The following is a 23,373-nucleotide window of genomic DNA, read 5'->3' on the forward strand; positions in this document are numbered from 1 at the left end:
ACTCCCAGTTTTCTATTAAGAGGGTAAACAAAAAAAGCAAGCAAGCAAGCAAGCAAGCAAGCTGGTAGACTAGGATGAGCTATTTAAATTTGGCACACCCAAAAGTAGTCCTTTTTAAACAGACAGACTCCGGCTATGAAGCTCCCTTCTGGTTTATCTCCCCAAGGAGAGAACAAGGTATGGGGTAAACCATGATGGGACCATTTCTACAACATCTCCATCCTATAAAGAAGGAACTTCAAATGAAGTATTTCCTCAACTCCATCTCCAAGTTGCTCAGGAAAATGCTTAGTATGCCACATCAGTTAATTTGGGGATTCCCTCTCTGAGGGAGAAAGGAAAGCATTTCTTTATTCAAAGAAAACAGGGACAGTGCACTGTTGACAATATTTTAACGAGGCCATTTCAATCTCTCCCGAACACAAGAAAACAATGCAACATTTTTCTAGCAAGAGAAAAGAGCAACAATTTCATTTTATTGGTTTTGACTTGTTCTGCTCTAGAACATATGCAAAGCATCCATCTGTCTCTTGAGTATGAACATTCAATTTGTTAAAATTCATAGTAATAACGAAATACAACACTGATGCCTAACACATTAGTTGAACAAATAAGGGTGACAAGTATGGCAGATGTTGCAGAGACCAGTGGGTAAATCCTCTAAGCTAAAAGATTTTTGTTGTTGTTGTTTGATAGGAAATCTTAGGAACTTACACAATGATTCATTGTTTCTTAAAGTGTGGAATTCCACAAAAAATAAAACTAAAGCCAGTTTTAAACTATCACTCTCAGTCAACTAAAAACAAGCAAAGCCAACCCCTGTGAAGAGCTAGCTACAGCACTGTATCTGAGCTGTCTTCCGGAAGACCAATGCTTTGTAAACAGTCTTTCCCTGAGACTCAAGTTTCTTGAGAGACACTGTCTGAGAATCACTTGAATAAATGCAATTTGATGAGTAAGTAGAACTTAGTAAGCCCTCCTGAGGCTTCAGAATATGTAAGATTCTTCAACTGCTGCTCAAATACAGAACTACCTGGAAATTATTTTATACAGATTGGAAGGTCCTTATACCTAACAGAAATGCATCCAGATATTCATCAAAAGTCATGTACGTTAGGGCGCCTGGGTGGCTCAGTTGGTTAAGCGACTGCCTTCGGCTCAGGTCACGATCCTGGAGTCCTGGGATCGAGTCCCGCATCGGGCTCCCTGCTCAGTGGGGAGTCTGCTTCTCCCCCTGAACCTCTTCCCTCTCATGCTCTCTATCTCTCATTCTCTCTCTCTCAAATAAAAAAAAAAAAAATCTTTAAAAAAGTCATGTACGTTAATGTTAATAGCAAAAGTATTCTTAATAGTCCCCAGTTGAAAATTATCCAAATGCCCCTAAACAGTAGAATGAATAGTGATATAATAACAAAACATTATGCTATACAAGAATGAATAATATACAACTACCTGAAATAATATGAGTGAATCTCACAAATTGTTGGTCAAAAGAAGCCAGACTCAAAAATGTATATACCATAACATTCCACTTGTATAAAGTACGGAGAGAGGCAAAGCTAATTTGTACTCCAAGAAGGCAGTGGTACCGTCTCTGGGGAATGACTGGAAGAGAATGTAAGTGAGGCTTTCGGGTGCTGGCCATATTCAATTTCTTCATTGGAACTAGATGTTGGATGTGAGTTCAGTTTGTGACAATTCATCGAGCTATAATGTGCAAACGTGTGTGCAAGCACATGTGTATTTACACAATACTCAAAGAAAAGCATAAAACATAATAGGGCTACATCTAACTCATTCCTTACTTTACCATGTCTGTTCACGTGTCTCAAAGTAAGTCCTATAATCATTTATTCACTGTCTTCAGATCTATATTTTTCTTTCTCTCTACGTGTTTATAACTCCCCATTTCTAGCTATCAAATTCCATCTCTTTTTTAATTGACAGAATTTCATGTCCCACGTCAGGCAGAAAACCTTTTAGATCAAATTGGTAGCCTATCCACACTTTTTTAGTATGGACATCTAAGATTCTAGCATTTAAACAGAACATTTCTTTATGTACTTAAAACATCCTAATAAGAGAGCAAAAGACAGGCAGCAAAGTTTGATATATTTTACAGTATTTAGTTGTAACCCTCTGATTTCAATGACAATGTATACTATTCCATTTCACCTAAAAATTTAAACTTCATAGGAGCTTATGCACATATGCAGAGCTCGCTGGTGAGGTACACTATATCTTAAAACAATGATGAAGGTTCTATTTCACCTTTGATTATTTCTAGTTTCCTCTCCCTTAAAATGTAGAGCTCATTATTGATCATCTTCATTTCTGAACTACTACTATTACCACTGTTATCAGTACTGAACTACCAATTATGAGCACTTACTATGTGCCAGCCAGTGTTGTAATCAATGTGCATATATTATCTCATTTAATCTTTACAATTTTGTAAGTAGGAGTTGTGATTATTCTCATTCTTTCAGAAGAAACTGAAATTCAGCAAGGATAGATGATCAAAGATCAAAGAACACAGCTTGATTTAAACCCAGGTGTTCTCATATCAAAGCCCAAAGTTTCATCATTTTGAGCTCAAGTAAGTTTACACATATGCACTGATCATTGGTTCCCTTACTTTTTCTAGTTCAGGCATTGTTAGCAGGGTTAGATGTAACAGATATTCCCTTTCTTTGTATTTATTTCATTAAAATAATTTGAATCCACATAAAAATTCCCCTATATAAGAGATAAAGTCTAACTCTATGTCTACTCTAAGAAAGTAGCTATTATTACATATCACAATTTTGTTTCTCTAATACCTAAGACTATTATAGCTCATTCTCTTTTCAAAGTGCCAGTATCAAGAATGCCTTTAGCTCATCTGCAGCCCCGGAGTTGCCTTCCCTAGTGATGGTCTATTGGACTCTTTGATCAAGTTCCCAAAGACTCAAATATAATCTACAGAGGAAATGGGAGTGTACAAGTCATACAAGTAAAGGAATTATTGATGCATTGACATAATCTATGCACACAGTTAAATGCATCACTATAGAGAGGCAATGATGAAAAATATACCTTTTTCATAAGCCCACATCAAACATGTCTGCTCGTCTTTTTCACCACTAGACCTGCTGGGATCACAAGCTACCAGATTCATATCAGCTCCATTATCCAGTAAGAACTGAACCAAGCGAATGTGACCATGGTAGCAAGCAGAGTGCAATCCTATAACAGAATGAAAGTATGAAAGGAGAAAAGAGGAAAACTGAACCCCAATTTTCAAGACAGTTATCACCATATCTAGCATTGTTGCCAGAGATACAAAGCAAAGATAGATTTCTTTGATAAAGAATTAATTCTATTATTGAGCAAACACAACATATTTTAAACAAAAGAAGTATCCTATTCTAGTTGATCTTCTAGGTAGATTGCCTTATGTTTAGCTCAATTTTCAGTACTTCTACATGCACTGAAATTACCAAGAATAAATGTTGGCATCTTTGTACAAGAACGAAGACCCCAAACAAGTGTTTTTCTTTAGCAGCAGACCAAGGACAGGGCAGTGTTGTCAGTCTGTACCTGATATGGGCCATAACAGATGCATCAACTATAGATAATTTACCACAACAATGAAACTGACCGAGAGTCAGTCTGCGTTTTATTGTCACCGTGCACCATCAGTTCTAAATGATGTCATTGATAAACTATCCCTCCTCATTAGGGTTTACCACGCCCTCTTTTCCCTTCCCTCTGAGCACACCACTGTTCTTGGGCATTGATATACATCAGAAACTGGTGATGTTTCACCAAAGTCTCACCTGTGTGCCCATCCCTTCCTTGGTGGTTGATGCTTATGACATTTTGATCAAGAAGGAATTTAACCAGGTCAATGCTCTTACCATAGGTACAAGCACTGCAAAAACACAACAAAAGGAAAAGACTTCTGTTATGAGTTGAATTGTGTGCCCCACAAATTAATATGTTGAAGCCCTTTTATAACTTCACAATATGACCGTATTTAAAGGGGTACAATTTAAAGAGGTATTTAAATTAAACTGGAATCATTAGGATGGCCTTATTCCAGTATGACTACTCTTCTTATAAAAAGGGAAGATGAGTACACAGATGACACAGACAGAGGGACAATCATGTGAAGACACAAGGAAAATGTGGCTACTGACAAGCCCAGAAGAGAGGCCTCAGAAGAAACCAAATCTGCTGACATCAAGATCTTGGACTTTCAGTCTCCAGAACTGTGAGAAAACAAATTTCTGGTGTTCAAGCCACCCAGTCTGTTGTATTTTGTTATGGCAACCCTAAAAATACAGCTCTGATTCATCCAGGCTATTCCAGATGCTACTGTGTCTATGAGAGCGCTAAAAAGACAAAGAAGGGAGAAGGAGGAAATGAGAGAGGAGAAGGAAGTGATAAAAAACAAGCACATAGAGCAATATAATCCTGAAATTCCCAAATCTGGGCTTTCAAGATAAGAAGTTGTATAAAATTTCTAGTATTTTATTATTAAATATTTCCCATGATATTCTTTTTCATAAAAGGAGGAAAAATATTGTAAGACTTTCATGCATTTTTAGCTACAAGACCTAGGCATTCTGCAGGACAATTGAATGTGGGAACCCAGAAGGGTCCTGAGAGACTTAGGTGAGAACCTGGACTTGTGATTGGCATCTGAAGTGGCAGGGGGCAGTCCTGTGGGACTGAGCCCTTAGCCTGTGGGATCTAACATTAACTCCACATAGATGGTATCAGAATTGAATTGAATTGTAGGACACATACTTGGTGTCTGCAGAAAATTGGAGAATTGTTTGGTATGGGAAAGATTCACACATGACTGGTGTCATGTGTTTCAGAAGTGAAGTATTGAATTTTGTAGAACAGTACATAAAAACAGTGTGTTTTTCTTTCCAAACTTGGTTCGTTGGGTCTTAATATTTCCACTTTCTGGGATGACCTTGCCAATCCTTTTTCTTTAATGAAATGTCATTATTTTCCTTAAAGAAATATTATTCATCTAGCTGAACTGTTATTCCATCTATGAAGTCTTATGGACCAAAGGCTGAGTTCACTGCTATCTCTACTCTTTCTTTGTCATTTCAGACTTACGGCACTTATCATATTGTGTTATGATAATGGATACATCTCTGATTACCCTGATACCTTACAACAGAGTTCCTGTAAGGAGGGAAGGGATGGTGTCATCTTAATGTTCCTACCACTGCCAACACAAGGCAAGTCCTTAATAAGTCATTCTTGAATAATTGAGTGAATAGAAAGCCACCACTCAGTGCAAAAGATCATATCGCCATTAATTATTTGCATTGTAAGTAGGACCCATAGCACTACACTCTTAATGTTCCATTGGCTGAACTGCCTCATCGATTCTTTTCAAAGCAACCATTTACAGGAATTGATGAGTTCTGAATATATATATATGCATGTGTGTACATATGTGTGTATATATGTGTACGTGTATATATACATATGAAAACAATAACAGAAACGTATCGAGTGCTTTCTATTGAGTGCAAGGCACTGTGACTTTTACATAAAAAAATTTCAGAACCAGAGTGAACTCATGTAAAAGGAGTTTCTTTTATAAATATGTGCTTAAAATGAATAGAATAAAAATATTAATATGTTATTCCTAGTAGCCATAGGCTTATACAAAATAAAACGATTGGATACATTTAACTCACTTCACTAAACTTGTCATATAGACTCTTCTGAAGGTGACAAGCCTCGTTTGATTATAGTTGGTTCCAATTAATGTGCACAGAGTAGCAAAATGATTTGAAAGCTAGCCTGAGGTGTCAGCCTTAACAAGCATGACCTAATGGGGAAAGAGGACACCAGTAACCATATATATCAGTTCTGCCAATTTTCCTTTTGGGGAGAAATTCCACTGACCCATTTTGACTGAAAGCATGATCTAAAGAGTTCTTGCATCTGTTCTGCTACAGAGCATGTAGAACACAGACATAATATTTTGGTACTAGAACATGAAGATATATAAAAAGCGCAGAATTTGGAATCAGGCAGGTATTTAATACATGATTTCCTAGTCATAAGACTCTTTGGCAAGTTATTTAGCTTCTCTGAGCCTCAGTTTTCTCATCTGTAAAAGAGAATAATAAACCCCATTTCATAAAATGGTTATAAGGATTAAATGAGATGGATGCAAATCATCTGGCATATATTCACTACTCCATAAATGGTAGCTTTCTTTAACTCCTTTTTGGCTGATCTTTTTTCTGGTAAGAAAAATCTGAGCATCCAAGCAATATTGGACAGATTGATGCCTTATCAGGAAGCACAAGCTTAATATTAAATCAGTATGAAGAAAAAGTCTCCTCATTTCTATTAGTCACTAGTGCAATACAAACACTATGTAAATAACATATCAGTCTCAAATACATTTTTTAGAAGTTGCAAACTAGCCAAGAAATCTGTAATGTGTAGGTAAATGATCTTATATTCAAGGTTTACTAAATTCAAAGTACTATGTTTTTATTTTTATAGCAAAATAGTAACTCATTTGTTAAAAATGAGGGTTTCAAATTTTATAAAACATCTGCCTATCTTTTGGGTATTTTAGAGAGCTATGGCTCTGAATTTTTAGCAACCTTTTCCCTCCTTTTCTAGAGCACACTGTAAAGGACTCTCATGCATTCCTAGAAAGGAGTTAATGCCTTCTTAGGTATCTCAGTGGCCACCCTGACTGGGTTTTTACAGGCTGACAGATGGATGTCTTAGATAGGTAGATACATTTGCACATAAGGTTTAAGTGGTAAGGAAAAAAGTGTCACATTTGATGCTGATGAATTCTGGTAATGAGATTCTTGTCGGAGGAGGATTATGGGCACTGCCCCTTTTGGCAGCTTTCTGCAGAGTGAAGTGGAATAGAAGCAATATGCTTACAGATGTTGATATGCCTGTTGCCTTGGCAACATCAGTCCCTGTCTTTGCGGCTGCTGCCAGGAAAGCAGCATCTGGCTATGGCCCCATCTGTTGTACTGGCTGCAGCATCTGCCTCTACCTTTTCTTCTGTGCATCTAGCTTGGGCTCCTTGTCCTCTGCCCACCACCCTCTGCTCTTGCTCTCTGATTTCAACATCTGCCACTATCCGTTCTTGCTTTATGTACACAACTTCAGGTGCCGAAGGGTATCAGCTACTCTCAGTGGCTATTGAACCTGAACATTCTTTTACCTGTGAAAAGCTGTTTCACTGAAGATGTTTTCTTTAGTCAGGCTTTCGGTTCCTGATATTTGAATGATTTCCTTGGCGACATCAAATTTGCCATTGTAGCATGCCCTAGAGTTAAAGAAAGTATTTTGATAATAGTAAGAAGGTACATGTGGTTTACCTGGAGCACACATGGAACCATACATATTACTCACAGGTGCAAAGGGGTATCTCCATAGATATTAACAACATGCGGCTGAACTTCACTATCACTCTGGAGCAGGTACTTCACTATATCATGGTGTCCAAAGCGAGAACAGAAATGGAGTGGGACATGGTCTTCATTGTCCTGAGCATTCACTGTCATCAACAAGAAAGGAAAAGTATGTTATCTGGAATCTTTTGTGTCTCAGCCTTCTCATGTGTAGTGTCAGGAACTTTTCTAAGTGCCTGAGAGACTCTTTCCTGGAAATTGCCAATTAATGATAAATATAAAGGAAATTAAGTGCAACCAATTTAAAAAGTTATAATTCTGTTCTATTGCCCATTACTACATTAAAAGGCTTTCTTCTAGCTTCCATAAATTCTATGGAATGCATCTAATCAAATCTACCTTGCACAATGGAATAGTTTAGGAAACTTATAAGCCTCCAAAAGATCCTCATGGCCTTATTTCCACAAGTATCTCCTTCTAAATTGATTTTTTTCCTCTATAAGATGTTAAAAATTACAGATCCTGGCTAAAGCATCATTCCCAGAGATTTTGGTTCAATAGGTTAGAGTGGAGCCTAGCACTGTGTATGTTTACGACACTATTTAGGAGGTTCTGATGTACCCTTAACTGAAAATTATCATACTATAGTGTACACAGCATGGCATAATGAAAAGACAAGCCTTAGAGTGAGGCAGACCTCATTAATTATATTTCCTTAGACAGTTATTTAACATCCAGTTGTTCACTCAGTAGTGGGCATCTGTCCTCTCTTTGCTCAGCCAGCCTCATAACCCCTTTGGACATTTGGGTAATTCCCTATACTGAGACTACTGACTGGAGGCTAAGACCATGTTTAATCATAGGAGCTGAAAAAAATGCTCTCCAAGCTTCCTTTGCAGTGAGGGCACAGGATTAGGAGAGAGTGACCATACGTCCTGGTTTAGGCTTTACCCTAGCATAGTTTTTAATAGGGACCCTTTCACTCTCAACAGCGCCCTGGTTGGGATACTTATCTATGGGTTCCTCCAAACAACACATTATGTCAGACTCTGACGTCAGAGCTGATGACACAAAAAAGCAGAACCTAATCTATCTTGGCAGTGTAGTAATAATAGCGTAGCTCCATCCAATTTCCAGTGGTAATGATTCTAGTCACAGACTCAGTGCCCTACGTGGTTGGTGCCAGAAGCACAAGTGTTGGCATGTGTACCTAGCGGTAGCAATGTGTCTCCAAATGACTACTTTTGGGTTGTGATTGTGGACATTGTTCCTCACTGTGAGAATTCCAAACCTGGCTTTCCATCTTGTCCTGGGGAATATTCTGTGCTCTGATATTCTTTAATATATTCCTTTTCTGTTTAAATTAGCAAGAGTGAGTTTCCAATGCTTGCAGATAAGAACACCCGATTGATACATACTCATTCCTCAACAAGTATAAAATGATCACTGTGTGCCAAGAACTTTGCTCAGTGTTGGAGATACTGATTTATTATTAGTAACAATGGATATAATAACAGTACTGTTGTAGGGATGCTGAAAAGGTTAAAGGAGATCATGACCAGAAAGTATCTAGCATGATGCCTGCCACATATTAGACATTTAATGAAAGTGTCTATTCTCCTTTTTCACTAATTTCCCTCCTAGAAATCCGCTAAGTACTAAGGCCAATATGCTGTAAATGTATAGAATCTATATCCTCAAATAACCTGCAATCTAGTTGAATATTCAATAATTTCAGGCCAAAAGTAATGATAACAGAACACCAAGCTGCTCAATTCTGGATCTGCTTTAGCACAATTTTTTTTTAAAACTAAAATAACTGAATCATCTGCTCCATAGCTATTTATTGTATTTGATTACTTTGTTAATCTGTACAAGGTGTTTTATTCAAAATAGAAAATAACAGTCCTTAAGAAGCCCTCTTATCATTCTTATATGTATCTATAATAAAAATTATCCATAGAATCAAAAGAATTGAAGAAAAAAAAGTAAAGGATATATAGGAAGGAAAAGAAAGGGAAGGTAATAGTTAATTTAAAAAATGTGCAAGTGGTTTATTACTACTGTTGTTACAATCATCATTTAACATTTAATGAACATAGGCCTTGTAGCTGTTATATTTGTAGACAATGATTCTTATTTTATTGTCCTGTAAGATCTAAGCCAAAGGGAAATCTTTAACAAAGTCACTGAACTTCTCCTCCCAAGGCCATTATTGAAAAATAAATCTTTGAATCTTTTTTTATTAATGAGTGGCTCAGAAGGACATCCTTCCTTCAGAAGAATGTTCCTGGTTATTTTGATTACCTTTCTTTTTATGATACTTCTCCTTTGTTCACATTCTGTTGGAAACCAGGGAAAGTCAATACCCTGAGTCAATGCTTTAGAACAGTAGGGAGTCCAGGGCAACTGGAGGTCACATAAGAGCTCTTGAGGTCCAGAGGGGACATTGTAAAGCAGAATGCAGCACAATCTTCCATTAATTCATAGTTTGCCTTTGGCCATCCCTGGCCCCACCCAGCATTATTCTTCTCTAGTTGAGTCAGTAAACTTCAAAGTAGGTTATCTACTTGGTGAATTACCTTCAGTGGCCTAGAGGTTCTTCTTATCAAAGAAGATATAAATAGCAACCGAAGGGACAAGCCAGGAGAGATCTGGATCAGACAGAGTTTATATATACACATCTATATTTCTGCTTCAGCCATTGTGATCTACTTAGTTTTGTCTTGGATCAATTTGCAGTGACAAAAAAATGTATATATTATTATATATTATCTGAGGGAAACTGAATGTAAGAATGGTATTCTATTTGCTCTAATTTCACATTTTATTGGAGTTAAATAAAGAAGAATTTCAAGCAGGGGCGCCTGGGTGGCTCAGTTGTTAAGCGTCTGCCTTCAGCTCAGGTCATGATCCCAGGGTCCTGGGATCGAGCCCCACATCGGGCTCTCTGGTCAGCAGGAAGCCTGCTTCTCCCTCTCCCACTCCCCCTGCTTGTGTTCCCTCTCTTGCTGTGTCTCTCTCTGTCAAATAAATAAATAAAATCTTAAAAAAAAAAAAAAAAAAGAATTTCAAGCAAAGAAATAGATGTAAATCATTATTAGGTAATTATTTAGTGCCTAGTCCTCTACTTTGAAGAGCATATGTGTTCAGTAATGTCTTTTATTTTTTTAAGATTTTATTAATTTATTTGATAGAGACAGAGGGAGAGAGGGAACACAAGCAGGGGGACTGGGAGAGGGAGCAGCCGGCTTCCCGCTGAGCAGGGAGCCTGATGCTGGGCTCGATTCCAGGACCCTGGGACCATGACCCGAGCCGAAGGCAGACGCTTAAGGACTGAGCCACCCCATTTAGTAGTGTCTTTTGAAAGAAAGCTTGAGTGAATGGGTGGGTGGATGGATACTACTCCTTGCTTATCTCTGCTCATTAATCTTAAAGATAAAGTAAAAATTCCCATAGTAACCCAGCAAGGCAAGCACTTCCGATTAGCTTTCTAAAACAACTCCCAAGTGTGTCTTAAATACATTTTAAGTAACAAATCTGTGTAATAGCTCTGACAAGGTATCATTTTAGAAATAAAATACTTCCTCTTCCTGGCCAAGCCTCAGAAATTTTTGTGACTTTATATAATATCCAGTTCTGTGTGAAAGGAACTGTAGCATTTAATAGTCAGATGACAAAAAATTAATAAATTCTGAATTTAAAATTTTCCATTTTTAACTTTATTAAAATGATAAGTTATGAAGGCTCGATCACTACTTTCTTCTTATGGAGTCCAGGATTATTTTGACCTTTTCAATCTCATTCAATAAGCATTACATTTCTCCTTTTTCATTTTCCTATGTGGTACAAAGAAGACTAGAGTCTTGAAACCTATGTGACTGAATAGGTCAACCTCCCAAACATGCTGAACTGAAGAGGTTGCTTTCAGAATTACATTGTGGCTAATTTTGTAGGCTGAATTTATTTTCATTTGTGACATTCTGTTACCATGGAAACATACTGTAAATACCAGATTTCAAATTGTGCCCCTTTTGAGGTCATTAATTCACTCTTCCTCTTATGTCCATTTACCACAAGCAAGGGCCAGATCTAAAATAAATCATCTGGAGGCTTAGCTACACTTTGGAATAAATGAACTAGCTGATACTAAATTTAGTACGGTGTCCAGTAGCACAACAGATCTTCTGGTTTATTCTTTGCAATTGGTTGAAATACAAAAGGGACTTAAATATCAAGTGTGTATTAGAAGGAAATAAAAATACATAAAAATCTGAGTCATGCTGTCTCTTGAGATTTTAAATGATTGAGTAGAAAGCATGTAGTGCTTGTGTGAATCAGAAAGAAAGGGTTGAAAATTATATCATATGATGCTGGCATGTAGGGGGAATACAGTGCAGTATACATTTCAATGCCTTTTGTAGAAGAGAACTTTGATCCTGGAGACATGCTGATCAATGATACTCATTTTGACACCACTGAGCTTTGGAGTTGCACAGAGAATAAAAAGCTGAGGTTGGCATCGGTAATAAAAGGAAAAAAGTGAGCTGTTCCTGACCCTTTGGAAGAGCGAAGCAGTTTCAAAAACACAATTATGTGTTCAGTGGTTCATACAGGTGTATTTTTGCCTATTCTAAACCAACAAAATCAAAAAGACTGTTTAAACAAGGTCTAAGGAACAGCATTTCCTTGTATCCTGACAACACAGGTTATTTATGATAATGCTATAGAAAAAATATCTCAGTTATTGCATACTGGCTCATAGAAAATGACACCAACTATGTTTCTCAAACTTTAGAAAATAAAATGGCCCTCTTTCCAACATGGAAACTGGAAACTGCCCTAGCCTCTTCCCATATGTGTCTCTGGAAACCTTTATGTTTTCCTTATGTGTAGATGAAAACATTAGCTTTATTAACTGAATATTGATTTCAATTTTGGACCAAGGCACTGACAGTCTGAGAGCTTTGACAACCTTGTCCTTTTGTAAATGCACATAGTTTCTGCTGCAAAAGCAAGCAGCTCTTATAGCTGGGCTTTTAATTAGGTCTCTTGGGGGTCAATGGAAGAATGTTGGATGTGCCTGAGAGAATTTAATGACAAGATGTAACTCTGAGGGAATTTGTGTCAGAAAATAAAGTTTGTAAGGAAGAGAAAAAGAAAAAGAACTTTTTTCAACATTCTACTTTTAATCAATTTTCCAAAATTCATCTTATAATTAAGAAAATTAAAAGTTGTGGGAAATTCTATTCTATTAGCCATATCCTAAAATCTTTCTGTATGTGCTAAAGATTTTTTCCCCCAGCCTGATCACACTGTAATGCTGTTTCACTAAAAATAATAGTAATATCAACTATTGGGGAGGATACGGGGAGGAACTGGAACTCTTATATATTGTTGTGGGAGTAAAAATAGTACAAACACTTAGAAAAACTGTTTCTCATTTCCTAAAAAGTTAAACGTATGCATACAGCAAATCTACACACACAGACACACACACACACACACACACACACACACACATGCATACATATCTCCCTAAGGGAGATAAATATACATGTTCACAAAAAAGAATTGAATACAAATGTTTCCAGCATCTACATTCATAAAGGCCAAACTAGGAACATTCAAGCATCCATTAGGAGGATAATGGATAAACAAATTGTGGAATAATCATACTTTAACAATAAAAAAGATAAACTATGATTCATGCAACAACATGGATAAAAGTTAAAATAATACTGTCAATCAAAAGAAGGCAGTCCCAAATTATACTGAACTCCAAGAACAGAAAAAATTAACCTATGGCAATAGAAGCCAGAATATTGATTACCTTTTGTGGTTAAAGCTATTTACTGAGAAGAGGGAACAAGGGAACTTTCCAGAGTTCAACTTTCCATATGAAAATATTCTATATCTTGATCTGGGTGGTTTTGCATGGATAGTAAATATTCACTTAAGTCAACATTTACTTTAGATTTGAGAATTTTGCTTTATGCAAATTTTACCTCAATTAAAAAAAGATTAGTGAAAAATAACAAAATGAGAACAATTTATCTAAGAAAAACCCTTACTTTTATGGAAGCATCTAATATATTAAGAGTTGAACTAAAATGTATATAAAATGATTAACATATAGATTTATTACATTAAAATAATAAATTATAATTTGTGGAGCAAATTAGCATATGCAATTAATCAGCTTCAAGATTATTCTCTAGTAAAAAAGAAAGTGCAAATAAAAAATACACATAAAGTAAAAAAAAGCAAATGTCTTCTAAATATATAATCTTACCATCTGCTTTGCTGCCTTCTTCCATCAAGAGTTTTGCAATATTAAAGAATCCTTTTGCAGATGCTAGGTGGAGGGGCCTATCTCCAACTTCACCACTTACATTTACATCAGCACCAAATTTCAAAAGAAGGCGGGTTACCTAAAGAATCCATTCATTTGAAATTAGTACCATAAGTCAAACAATAATGCAAAGCTTTCAAAAATATGGAAGAAGACATATCATTAAAGTGTTCTCCTAGATTATTTTTACCTGAAAATAACAGAAAACCCTAACTCAATTGGCTTAAACAATAAGGAATTTATTATTATATCACTTAAGAAGAAGACTAAAACTGGAGAAATTTCAGGGTTAGTTCTTCATTGTACATAAATAATCCTCCCTAAAGTCACCCATAATTTTCCCTAAACCATCTTTTCCAAAGTCTTCTTCTGGCCAGAGCCAGCAGTGTTTACTTGATTCTTGATTTTCACAGCAACTCCATGCATAATGCGTCACTGATGGTCATCTTACTACTGGAGTTCTGGGTTCTTTTCTGGATTTGTGAGTAAATGGGAGATAGCTGCACTTGATCTCAGCAACTTCCTCAGTTAGCTGAGATTCCACATTCAAAGGGAGAGAGAGAGATGAAGTATTAAACAATTTAGGAGTCTTCCAGGGATTGTTTCAGGTAATTTATAAGATTTCTTTAAACTATTTACCTATTCACTTATAACCTTCCAAATAATTTCTCTAAATCTGACATTGTCTCCTCTGGCCATTTCAGAAGTCAATACAATGATCCCAAGAGGTAAGTTAGAATGAATCTGTGCCATCAAAATAACAGTTATGGGAGGAACCCTCAACTGACCTGACCACTGAGGTGTTAGCATAAAAGTGAATTCAAACCCTAAATTTATTTTGGCTTTCTATGTGGTAGCAAATAAATATCTCAAGAATATGGTACATATTTGATAGAAATTCTAGGCAAAATTTAGCAGTGTGGGATGTGGGGAAACTTCCTATTGAGTGTAGTAGGTAAAGAATAAGGGCTCTGAAGTTAGGCTTTATCACCTTTAATAAATTATTTGACCTTTCAAAATTTCAGTTTCTTCATTATTAAGATGGGAATCACAATAGCTCCACTTCAAAGAGTTGTTAACAAGGATTAAATGAGTTATTATATGTAAAACACTTAGAAAAGTGCCTGGCACTCAATAAATGTTAGCAGAAGTGGTAGCACCAATGTGGAACATGTGTATCTTATCCATTTACTTATTGGCTAATGGGCAGACCAATACTTAATTCAGAAGAAATTGGAACACTAAAAGTTAGTCTCAAGAACTGTGCATGCCTAAGCAGATATTTCCACTTACAAAGACTCCATAAATTCTGGTTATGTGACTTTATAATGGACAGCTTTAAACTATCTTTGAAATCGATTGTTTATTAAGCACTATTATTATATAGCTAGGAAATATTGCTCTTGGTACAAAACATCTACTCTTCCACTTAAAAATAAGTAAATAAACAAATGGCAAGGAACATGGAACATTAGGCACATTTATATATCGAACGTACCATTCTCCTGTCAGCATATTTTAGCAAATGACAATAGCATCCATAAATTACTTATGTGCTGTCTTTGCACACTGAAAGTGAGTCCCTTATCATAAAAAGGCCATCCACATTTTAGCATAATTTTATAAGACTGTGGCTATATATTCAGGGAAAGTAAACAAATTTAGCTCTCCACCCAACATGCATAGAAGCTCTTTATGTTTCTGTGGGGTGAGGAGGTTAATCACCAAAGAGGGTGACTCTACGAATAACATGCATTGTGTACATCTGGTCTGTGCCTAAAGTCAGAAGTATGGAATTTTTTCATCATCTGGGCTTTTAGACCCTGTACTTTCTGAAGGATTTTCAGTGCCCAGCTCTCCAGTACACTCCAGTGCACTCTGAGCAGCACATCAAATGAAATGAGAAATCTTTCCTAGCTATAGGTCACGCTTCATGGGTCTGAGAGTGTCCAAGCATATGCTAGCCAGCAAAGAAATAAAGGCACAATGACTAGAAGAGCACATAGACACAAGTAAGTTTGATTTTTAACTTGGAATCCTCAGGCAGGACAATGGCATGACCTCTACGAAGACAAAAAGGTATAATTTTACTCCTTATTGAGTAAGACTAGAGGTCTAGAGATACAAAGTGAGGAAGAGTGAAAACAGGATGTCAAAAGAACAGTTAAGTTTTGATTATCCAATTACATGTGTATTTCTGTTTTATTTGGTTCTATTTGGTTTCTTAAGAGTAGCTAAATGGCGATGTTTGAAAGTAGCACATAAAAATTTTGTCTTTCAATATGTTAAGGTTAAAAATCAATGGACTTAGTTTGTCCTAGGAGGTACATCACATAGGCTTTCTTTTCTGTAGACAATGTGGTTTTTAACTCATTAGGCACCTACCTCTTTGGAAAAGTTTGACCATTCCATAAGATGTTAAACATTGTGTTACCATATAAGCCATCAATTCCACCCCTAGATGTACCCAAGAGATATGCAAACAGATGTCTATATCAAAACTTGTACATGGGGGGGTTGAAAGAGATAAAGGGAATTTGGAGTCCACTTATTGTGATGAGCACTGAGAAATGTATAGAATTGTTGAGTCATTATATCATACACCTGAAGGTAACATAACAGTGTATGTTAATTATACTTGAATAAAAAACAAACTTGAATATTCAGAGCAGCATTATTCATAATAGCCAAAAAAGTGAGGAAAAAATCCAACATCCATCAACTGATGAATGAATAAGTAAAATCTGGCATAGCCATACAACAAAGTAGTATTCCACACTCAAAAGCAAGGAAGTACTGATACATGCTATAAAGTTGATGAAACTTAAAAACACTGTGCTAAGTGAAAGAAGTCAGTCACAAAAGACCACAGGTTGCATGCCTCTTCTTATAGGAGGTCTCCAGAATACGTAAATCTATAGAAAAAGAAAGTATATTAGTATTTTCCTCAGACTGGAAGAAAGGGGTTGGGAAGAAGTTGGAAGTGCTACTGTGTGCAAGGTTGCTTCTGGGGGTAATGACTTTGTTCAATTAATTGTCTTTATGGTTGTACAACTCTGAATATACTAAAAACCACTGAGTTGTACAATTTAAATTTATCTCAATAAACTTTGTTACAAATTTAAAAAATCAATGGACTTTGGAGTTAGAGCACCTGGGCTTGAATAACCAGCCCACCATTTAAGCAAATTTCCTGGACTTTCTGATTTGTTTCACTGATAGAAGAAGTGGCTCCTAGGTACAACAGAATAACTTTGGGCTTTGGGATCAGACAGGCCTGAATACATATTTCAGCTCTAACCAGCTGTGTGACTCTGGCATGGTACCTGACCTAAGTGAGCTCATATATATCATTGAGATGTATATCATTGACAAGAAGATGCAAATAACAACTAATTTTAGGATTGTGGAAAAATTACAAAAAAAAAAAAATCCACATAAAATGTTTGTTCCAGAGTATGAGATCACTTACATGGTAATTCTTATTAAGTTCATCAGGTTAAAAAAAAAAAAAAAGTTCATCAGGTTTTCATGAAGGTCAAATAAAACTATTCATTGAATGAAGGCACACTGTAAACATTAAAACATCTTATATATATTATTACTTTATTACAGAATATCAAATTTTATAAATAATTACCTGTTATATAATTATGTATTTAAATCAAATTATATTTAAAGCACATATGGTGATTTTTAAAAAAATTATCTAGGTTATTCCATGTATTAGTTACCCACTGTTGCAAATTGCCACAGAATTATTGGATTAAAACAGCACAGATTATTTTCTTAAAGTTCTGGAGGTTAGAAAACTAAAATCAAGGTGTTGGCAGATTGCATTCCCTTTGGAGGCTTTCATTTCCTCACTTTTTCAGCTTCTATAGATTGCCTGCATTCTTTAGCTTGTGACCCCTTCTTGTATGACTTAAACTTCTTGCTTCTACTATCACATCTGTTTCCTGCTCCCTATTGTAAGGACCCTTGTGATTACATCAGGTCCACCCAGGTAATTCCAGGATAATCTCTCCAACTCAAGATCCTCAACTTGATCACATCTGCAAAGTCCCTTTTAGGATATACACAGGTTCCAAAAATGAAAACATGAACATACTTGCAGTCTACCACATCCAAAGACAGTAGAAAAGAAGAAACCCAGTTTCTGAAAGACACTTTTTTTTTTTTTTTACCTGCTGGGACAGTGTTCATGATTTGTTTTATTGTTACTGTCACTAGCATCATCATAGTAATTGAGCACTTGCCAAACACTTTAATATCTCATCATATCAACAACCCTATGAGGTAGGTATTATCAATATTTTCTCTATTTTGCAGATGAAGAAACTGAAGATCAGGGAGGTGATATAACCTACATATGGTCACAAAGCTAGGAATTTTTCAGATTCAGACTGACTGATTCCTGGGATTGTGTACTTACTCTGCTGTCTCCCTTGGGTACTAAGACAGTCAGTAAAAATGAGTAACTTGACAGATGCAGGATTTCTATGGATCTACAGGCTCCTCAAGGGTGGAGCTGATGAGAATATGGCAAAAATAATTCAAAAGATATCTTAAATATTCTTTCTTTGAGGCTAGGACAGATAGTTCAACAAAAGCCTGGAAAGGTCCCCCAGCCTTTGGAAATACTCCTGTCAGACTTACCTGTTCATGTCCATAGTATGCTGCAATGTGCAATGGAGTGAAAAAAACTGCATCTTGAACATTGACATTAGCTCCATGTTGCAGCAGGACATCAGCAGCCTGGACAAGAAAGAGAGCTCAGTTAAGACCTTGATTTGGGGCATCTGCCTATCAAAATACATTTTACAACCACCATGCACAATGCTTCTTCAGAAATCACTATCCTGAAACAGTTTTCTTCCAACTCCCTTCTCTGAAACCTCTGATGGCTTGTTTTTGTCTCAAAAATGAAGACCAAACCCCTTAGCATGGGTTTCAAATGTCTTCTCAATCTGACAGTATTCTTTTTAAATGAATCTCCCATTACTCTCTTTCATAAACTCAATTATGTAGTAAAACTGTATCCCATTTCCTGCTCCTTTGAGTCTTTGTTCACATCATCTCCTCAGCCAGGAATTATCTCTTGCCCAATCTACAGATATTTAAACCCAAGCTAAATACCTTCTCCTCCAAGATTTCTTTGATTTTCCTACCTTCACTATCAACTGACTTGCTGAAATTGTCTTCCTTCTTTTTTTTTTTTAAAGATTTTATTTATTTATTTGAGAGAGAGAGAATGAGAGATAGAGAGCATGAGAGGGAAGAGGGTCAGAGGGAGAAGCAGACTCCCCGCTGAGCAAGGAGCCCGATGTGGGACTCGATCCCGGGACTCCAGGATCATGACCTGAGCTGAAGGCAGTCGCTTAACCAACTGAGCCACCCAGGCACCCCAATTGTCTTCCTTCTTTATAAATTTCATATAACTTTCTTTCATGCCATATAGAACATTTAAAAAATTATATGCATGCCTTTTCATCTGTACTAAAGAGCAAATCCTTTAAGGGCAAGTACATCAGGTTCATCTTTATAATCCTGCCCTGGCCTGTTGCCATGCAAATAGTAATCATTCTATAAGCATTTGTTGAATGAATGAATGGATGAGTGAATGAATGAATGTATGAATGAGCAATTGAAAAACATAAGGAGCTGTTGGCCAACTGTCTTCATGGAAAATTACAGATTGTAACAAATCTGCTAACCCTTCAAATTTCTTCTCCTCCCAAAGACCTATTTCTAAGTCTCTTCTCTGGAAAACTGATTGGAATCATTTCCTTCAGATGTGCTCATTTTTCATTTTTATTGTGGATTTTAATGCATTGTCTGTTATTCATGTGCTCAAATAATATACATTTGGGAAGATTTTTCAAAAGTTTGTTAGACTTAGAAAAGAAAACAGGAAGATGGAATCTAAAAGCTCAAAGGACTTATGCTCCAAAAATGTTATCACTTTTTTATTAAATTGGAAAGGGGTCCATGAAATACCTTTAAGTTAAATAAGCACATGCATTCTTATATATATTATGTATGGTTATGAATATATATACATATGTACATATATAAAATAATTTTAAAGGATGGAAGGAAATATACCAAAACATTAATAGTAAATAGCTAAAAAGGTGAGATTACAAGGGAACTTCAAATTTTTCTGTTTCACAATTTTTACCATGATTCATATTACCAGGAAAATATCTTCCATTTTGAAACAAAAATTAATAAGAAATACCAAATTTTAGTATTTTGGACAAGTGACTTCATTCATATTTTTATTCTTGTCTTTCTAATGAAATCACTGTTCTAAATAAATAGTTACACTACCCAGGAGGAGCCATAAAATAGGGGACATTTTAGAGCTTATGAATAAAGCTGTGATTTAAAGCTAGACACACTTTTGATATTGGAGCCACAATAAAGCTGAGTTTTGATGGTTTTGAGAAAAAACTTCTACTAACAAAGCAACATCTATAGTTCCAAGATATTTGAAATTCTTACCAAAGAAACTCCATATACATAAAACAGGAAAAAATAATCAAAGTTATGTTTTTGATGGGTTTGATGATTAATATTGAACAAAAATCAGAAGGTAAAATACAATCAGTGACAATATGTTATAGATAACAGAATGACTGAGTTTAATGTTACAGGCTTTTCAATAAGTTTGGGCATAGCTACTCCTTTGCTCATTTACATTTTCTAGCTATCCAAGAAGGTCATTTACAAGATCAAAGGATTGTGAATTTTCATTAGATTGATCGAAAGCAGCTGGATATGTTCTTTCTGTCAAAGATACACTTAGTATTTTTAAAAAATTTTTTGTTTCTAATTTTTTAAATTTTTTTCTCCAAGATTTTCTTTAAATTCAAGTTAGTTAACATATAGTACAATATTAATTTCAGGAGTAGAATCTATGATTAAAAAAGATAAGGAATTCTTGTTAGGACATCTGAAATTTCTGGTGGTTTCAAAAATACAAACAGGTGTTGGGGCACCTCAGTGGCTCAGTCGGTTAAACGTCTGGCTCTTGATTTGGGGTCAGGTCATGATCTCAGGGTTGTGAAATCAAGCCCTTAGGTCTGGCTCCGCACTCAGCAGGGAGTCTGCTTGAGATTCTCTCTTTCTCCCTCTGCCCCTGCCCCCTGCCATGTGCTCATGCACGTGCTCTCTCTCTCTAAAATAAATAAATATATATAATATATATAAACAGGTGTGTATATATATGAGTATATATATATATATACATATATATATATAAACAGTTGTATAGGCTTCTGTACACTCTCAGAACAATACTCTTGCTGATATTTTGGTATTGCTAACTAATGATCCATAGAATACATAATGTGTATAGTGAGTTGTTTTTCTAACAAAAAATTAAAAACACGATTAACACAATTAACATTTATTGAGGGCATATTATGTGTCAGACCCTGTACTAAGTGCATAAATGGTAACTGGAATGTCCTGTTTCACCCCAAAACACAGAAAGATAGGTGCTACTCTTCCATTTTAAAAGTGAAGAAACTGAGCCTCAAGGAGGCTAGAGAAATTGTTCAAGTTCCTACAGGTAGTAAAGGCAGAACTGGAACTCAAATCTAGTTCCCTTTGACTTCAAATGTTTTCCATTAGGCCCCTTGTGTGTCCTTGATCTCATTAACACTAATCTTTAAGTAAATGAACTAACTGACTCAAACTCAGGTAAGAGGAAACTTTCAGTAGAAGCTCTGTAGATTCACCTTGGAAATGAATATCAGAGCCATTTATACAGTGCTTGGTATCTTAGACTTCACATGCCTGGGATTTCAATCTTAGGAACCTTTATAGAAGGTCACAAATGATCAAGTAAATGAAGCTTTTTAGAATTTCTCTTATTTTAAATATAGCATAGAGTAAAGTAGACAGCATGTATTTTTATTGTAATAGGGACTCTCAAATGTTAACATATAGAGCCAATTTCTTAGGCATGGTTCCAGAACTTACTTTGATCCTAAAAGATAATGGCTCTTAGGCTTCAATAAATGGTCCAAAGCAAACTTTTTTCCTAAATTTGCACTTACCCAGTCATTCAGAAGGTCAATCTTTTGGCTGAACATTCATTAATTATGAACTGTTGGCCTTCTGAGAAACTGTCAAAATGTAAGTCTTAATGAAACCACACAGAGTCATTATTGAACGGTAGGCTTTATTTAGTTCGTTTTAAAATTCAATGAAGTATTTAACCATTGAGAGCAATGTACATTGGAATTATCTGAATAATGTCATATGTTATTTATATGAGTAGAATGCATTTATTGATTTTTATTACTTTTGGAGTCACCATGGAGAGGGTATCTCTTAGCAATCTATGGGAATATAATGTATTGTGATGTACAAATAAGACTATCATGTCGCTAAGACAAATATACTTGTATTAACATTTAGGTGGGACATATATCTATTATTTTATCCATGTTTCCCTTCCCCAGAACCTGAAAAAGTTGGTAAAGCAATTTCACATTCTTTCTACTACATGAAGCCGCATAAAGTCACAGCCTGAATTATTTGCCACTTTGCAAAGTATATGGTAGGCATCTAAGTAATTGTTGAATTGGACTGTGTTTCTAGCAAAAATTATATACAAACACACCATCAGTTACAAGTGAATTTAAGCATTGACAGTTAGGACCCAATTATGTGATAGAAATTTTAAATAATTCAATTCAACAAACATTTATTGATAACTTATTTTATTTTTATTTATCTTTTTTTTTCAATTAGCAATAATCGTGCCTCGGATAAACCTCATTGGCTACGATACTGCCACTGTGCAAAGCTATCTTTTATTTTTTAAATTCAATTAGCCCACAAATAGTACATCATTAGTTTCAGACGTAGTGTTCAACAATCCATCGGTTGCATATATTAAATTAACCTTTAGCAAACCTCAGTGCCTGCTCCATGCCGGGAACTGAAATTAGAGTTTTACATGTACACATTATCTCATTAGGATTTTTGCAGGACATAAAATCTGTTGTCTTAAGATTTTTTGATAAAATACATAGTTTTGATCTTTTTCCCTTGAAAATATTAACAAAACTACTAGTGAAATTGAAAAGTAGAAAAAAGGTTATCACAGAAAGGATATATTTATAATCTTTAAACTCTTTAAGGAAATAGAGGGGTGGAGCAAGATGGTGGAGGAGTGGGAGACCTGGATTTCGTCTGGTCTCAGGAATTCAGCTGAATAGGGATCAAACCATTTTGAACACCTACGAACTCAACAGGAGATCAAAGAGAAGAATAGCAACAACTCTCTGAACAGAAAAGCGACCACTTACTGGAAGGTAGGACGTGCGGAGAAGTGAATCCGAGGCGATATTCGGGAGGATAGATGGCAGGGGAGGGGGCCTCCGTCGGCCGCTTCCGGCAAGGGAAAGAGCCACGGAGCACAAAATCGGAACTTTTAGAAGTCGGCTCCGCTGAGAGACGTTGCTCCAGTGGCCAAGCTGAGGGTGGAACCCTCGCGGGACAGTGTGGTCTCAGGACCCTCGGGGTCACAGAAAGACCGGGGGTGCCTGAATGCGTCAGAGCTCCCAGGTATCGGAA

At 36.1% G+C, this 23,373-nt stretch overlaps 1 protein-coding gene and 1 pseudogene across 1 annotated transcript in view; both read right to left on the reverse strand.

Annotated features, from left to right (window-relative positions):
• TNNI3K (TNNI3 interacting kinase) overlaps positions 1-23,373 on the reverse strand; it is a 314,577-nt gene that overhangs the window by 180,485 nt on the left and 110,719 nt on the right. Inside the window, exons 6-11 of the mRNA XM_028102541.2 lie at positions 18,433-18,531; positions 13,714-13,852; positions 7,420-7,564; positions 7,229-7,333; positions 3,822-3,916; positions 3,079-3,228 (exon numbers count right to left, since the gene is read on the reverse strand). Of these exons, the coding sequence (XP_027958342.1) occupies positions 3,079-3,228; positions 3,822-3,916; positions 7,229-7,333; positions 7,420-7,564; positions 13,714-13,852; positions 18,433-18,531 (733 nt within the window). The remainder of the gene's footprint in view (positions 1-3,078; positions 3,229-3,821; positions 3,917-7,228; positions 7,334-7,419; positions 7,565-13,713; positions 13,853-18,432; positions 18,532-23,373) is intronic.
• On the reverse strand, positions 22,477-22,602 carry LOC114208517 (U4 spliceosomal RNA; annotated as a pseudogene).

The sequence above is a fragment of the Eumetopias jubatus genome, unplaced genomic scaffold (assembly GCF_037043125.1).
Source record: "Eumetopias jubatus isolate StellerSeaLion01/CBP00866 unplaced genomic scaffold, mEumJub1_p1.0 scaffold_4, whole genome shotgun sequence".
In the NCBI taxonomy this organism is placed as follows: domain Eukaryota; kingdom Metazoa; phylum Chordata; class Mammalia; order Carnivora; family Otariidae; genus Eumetopias; species Eumetopias jubatus.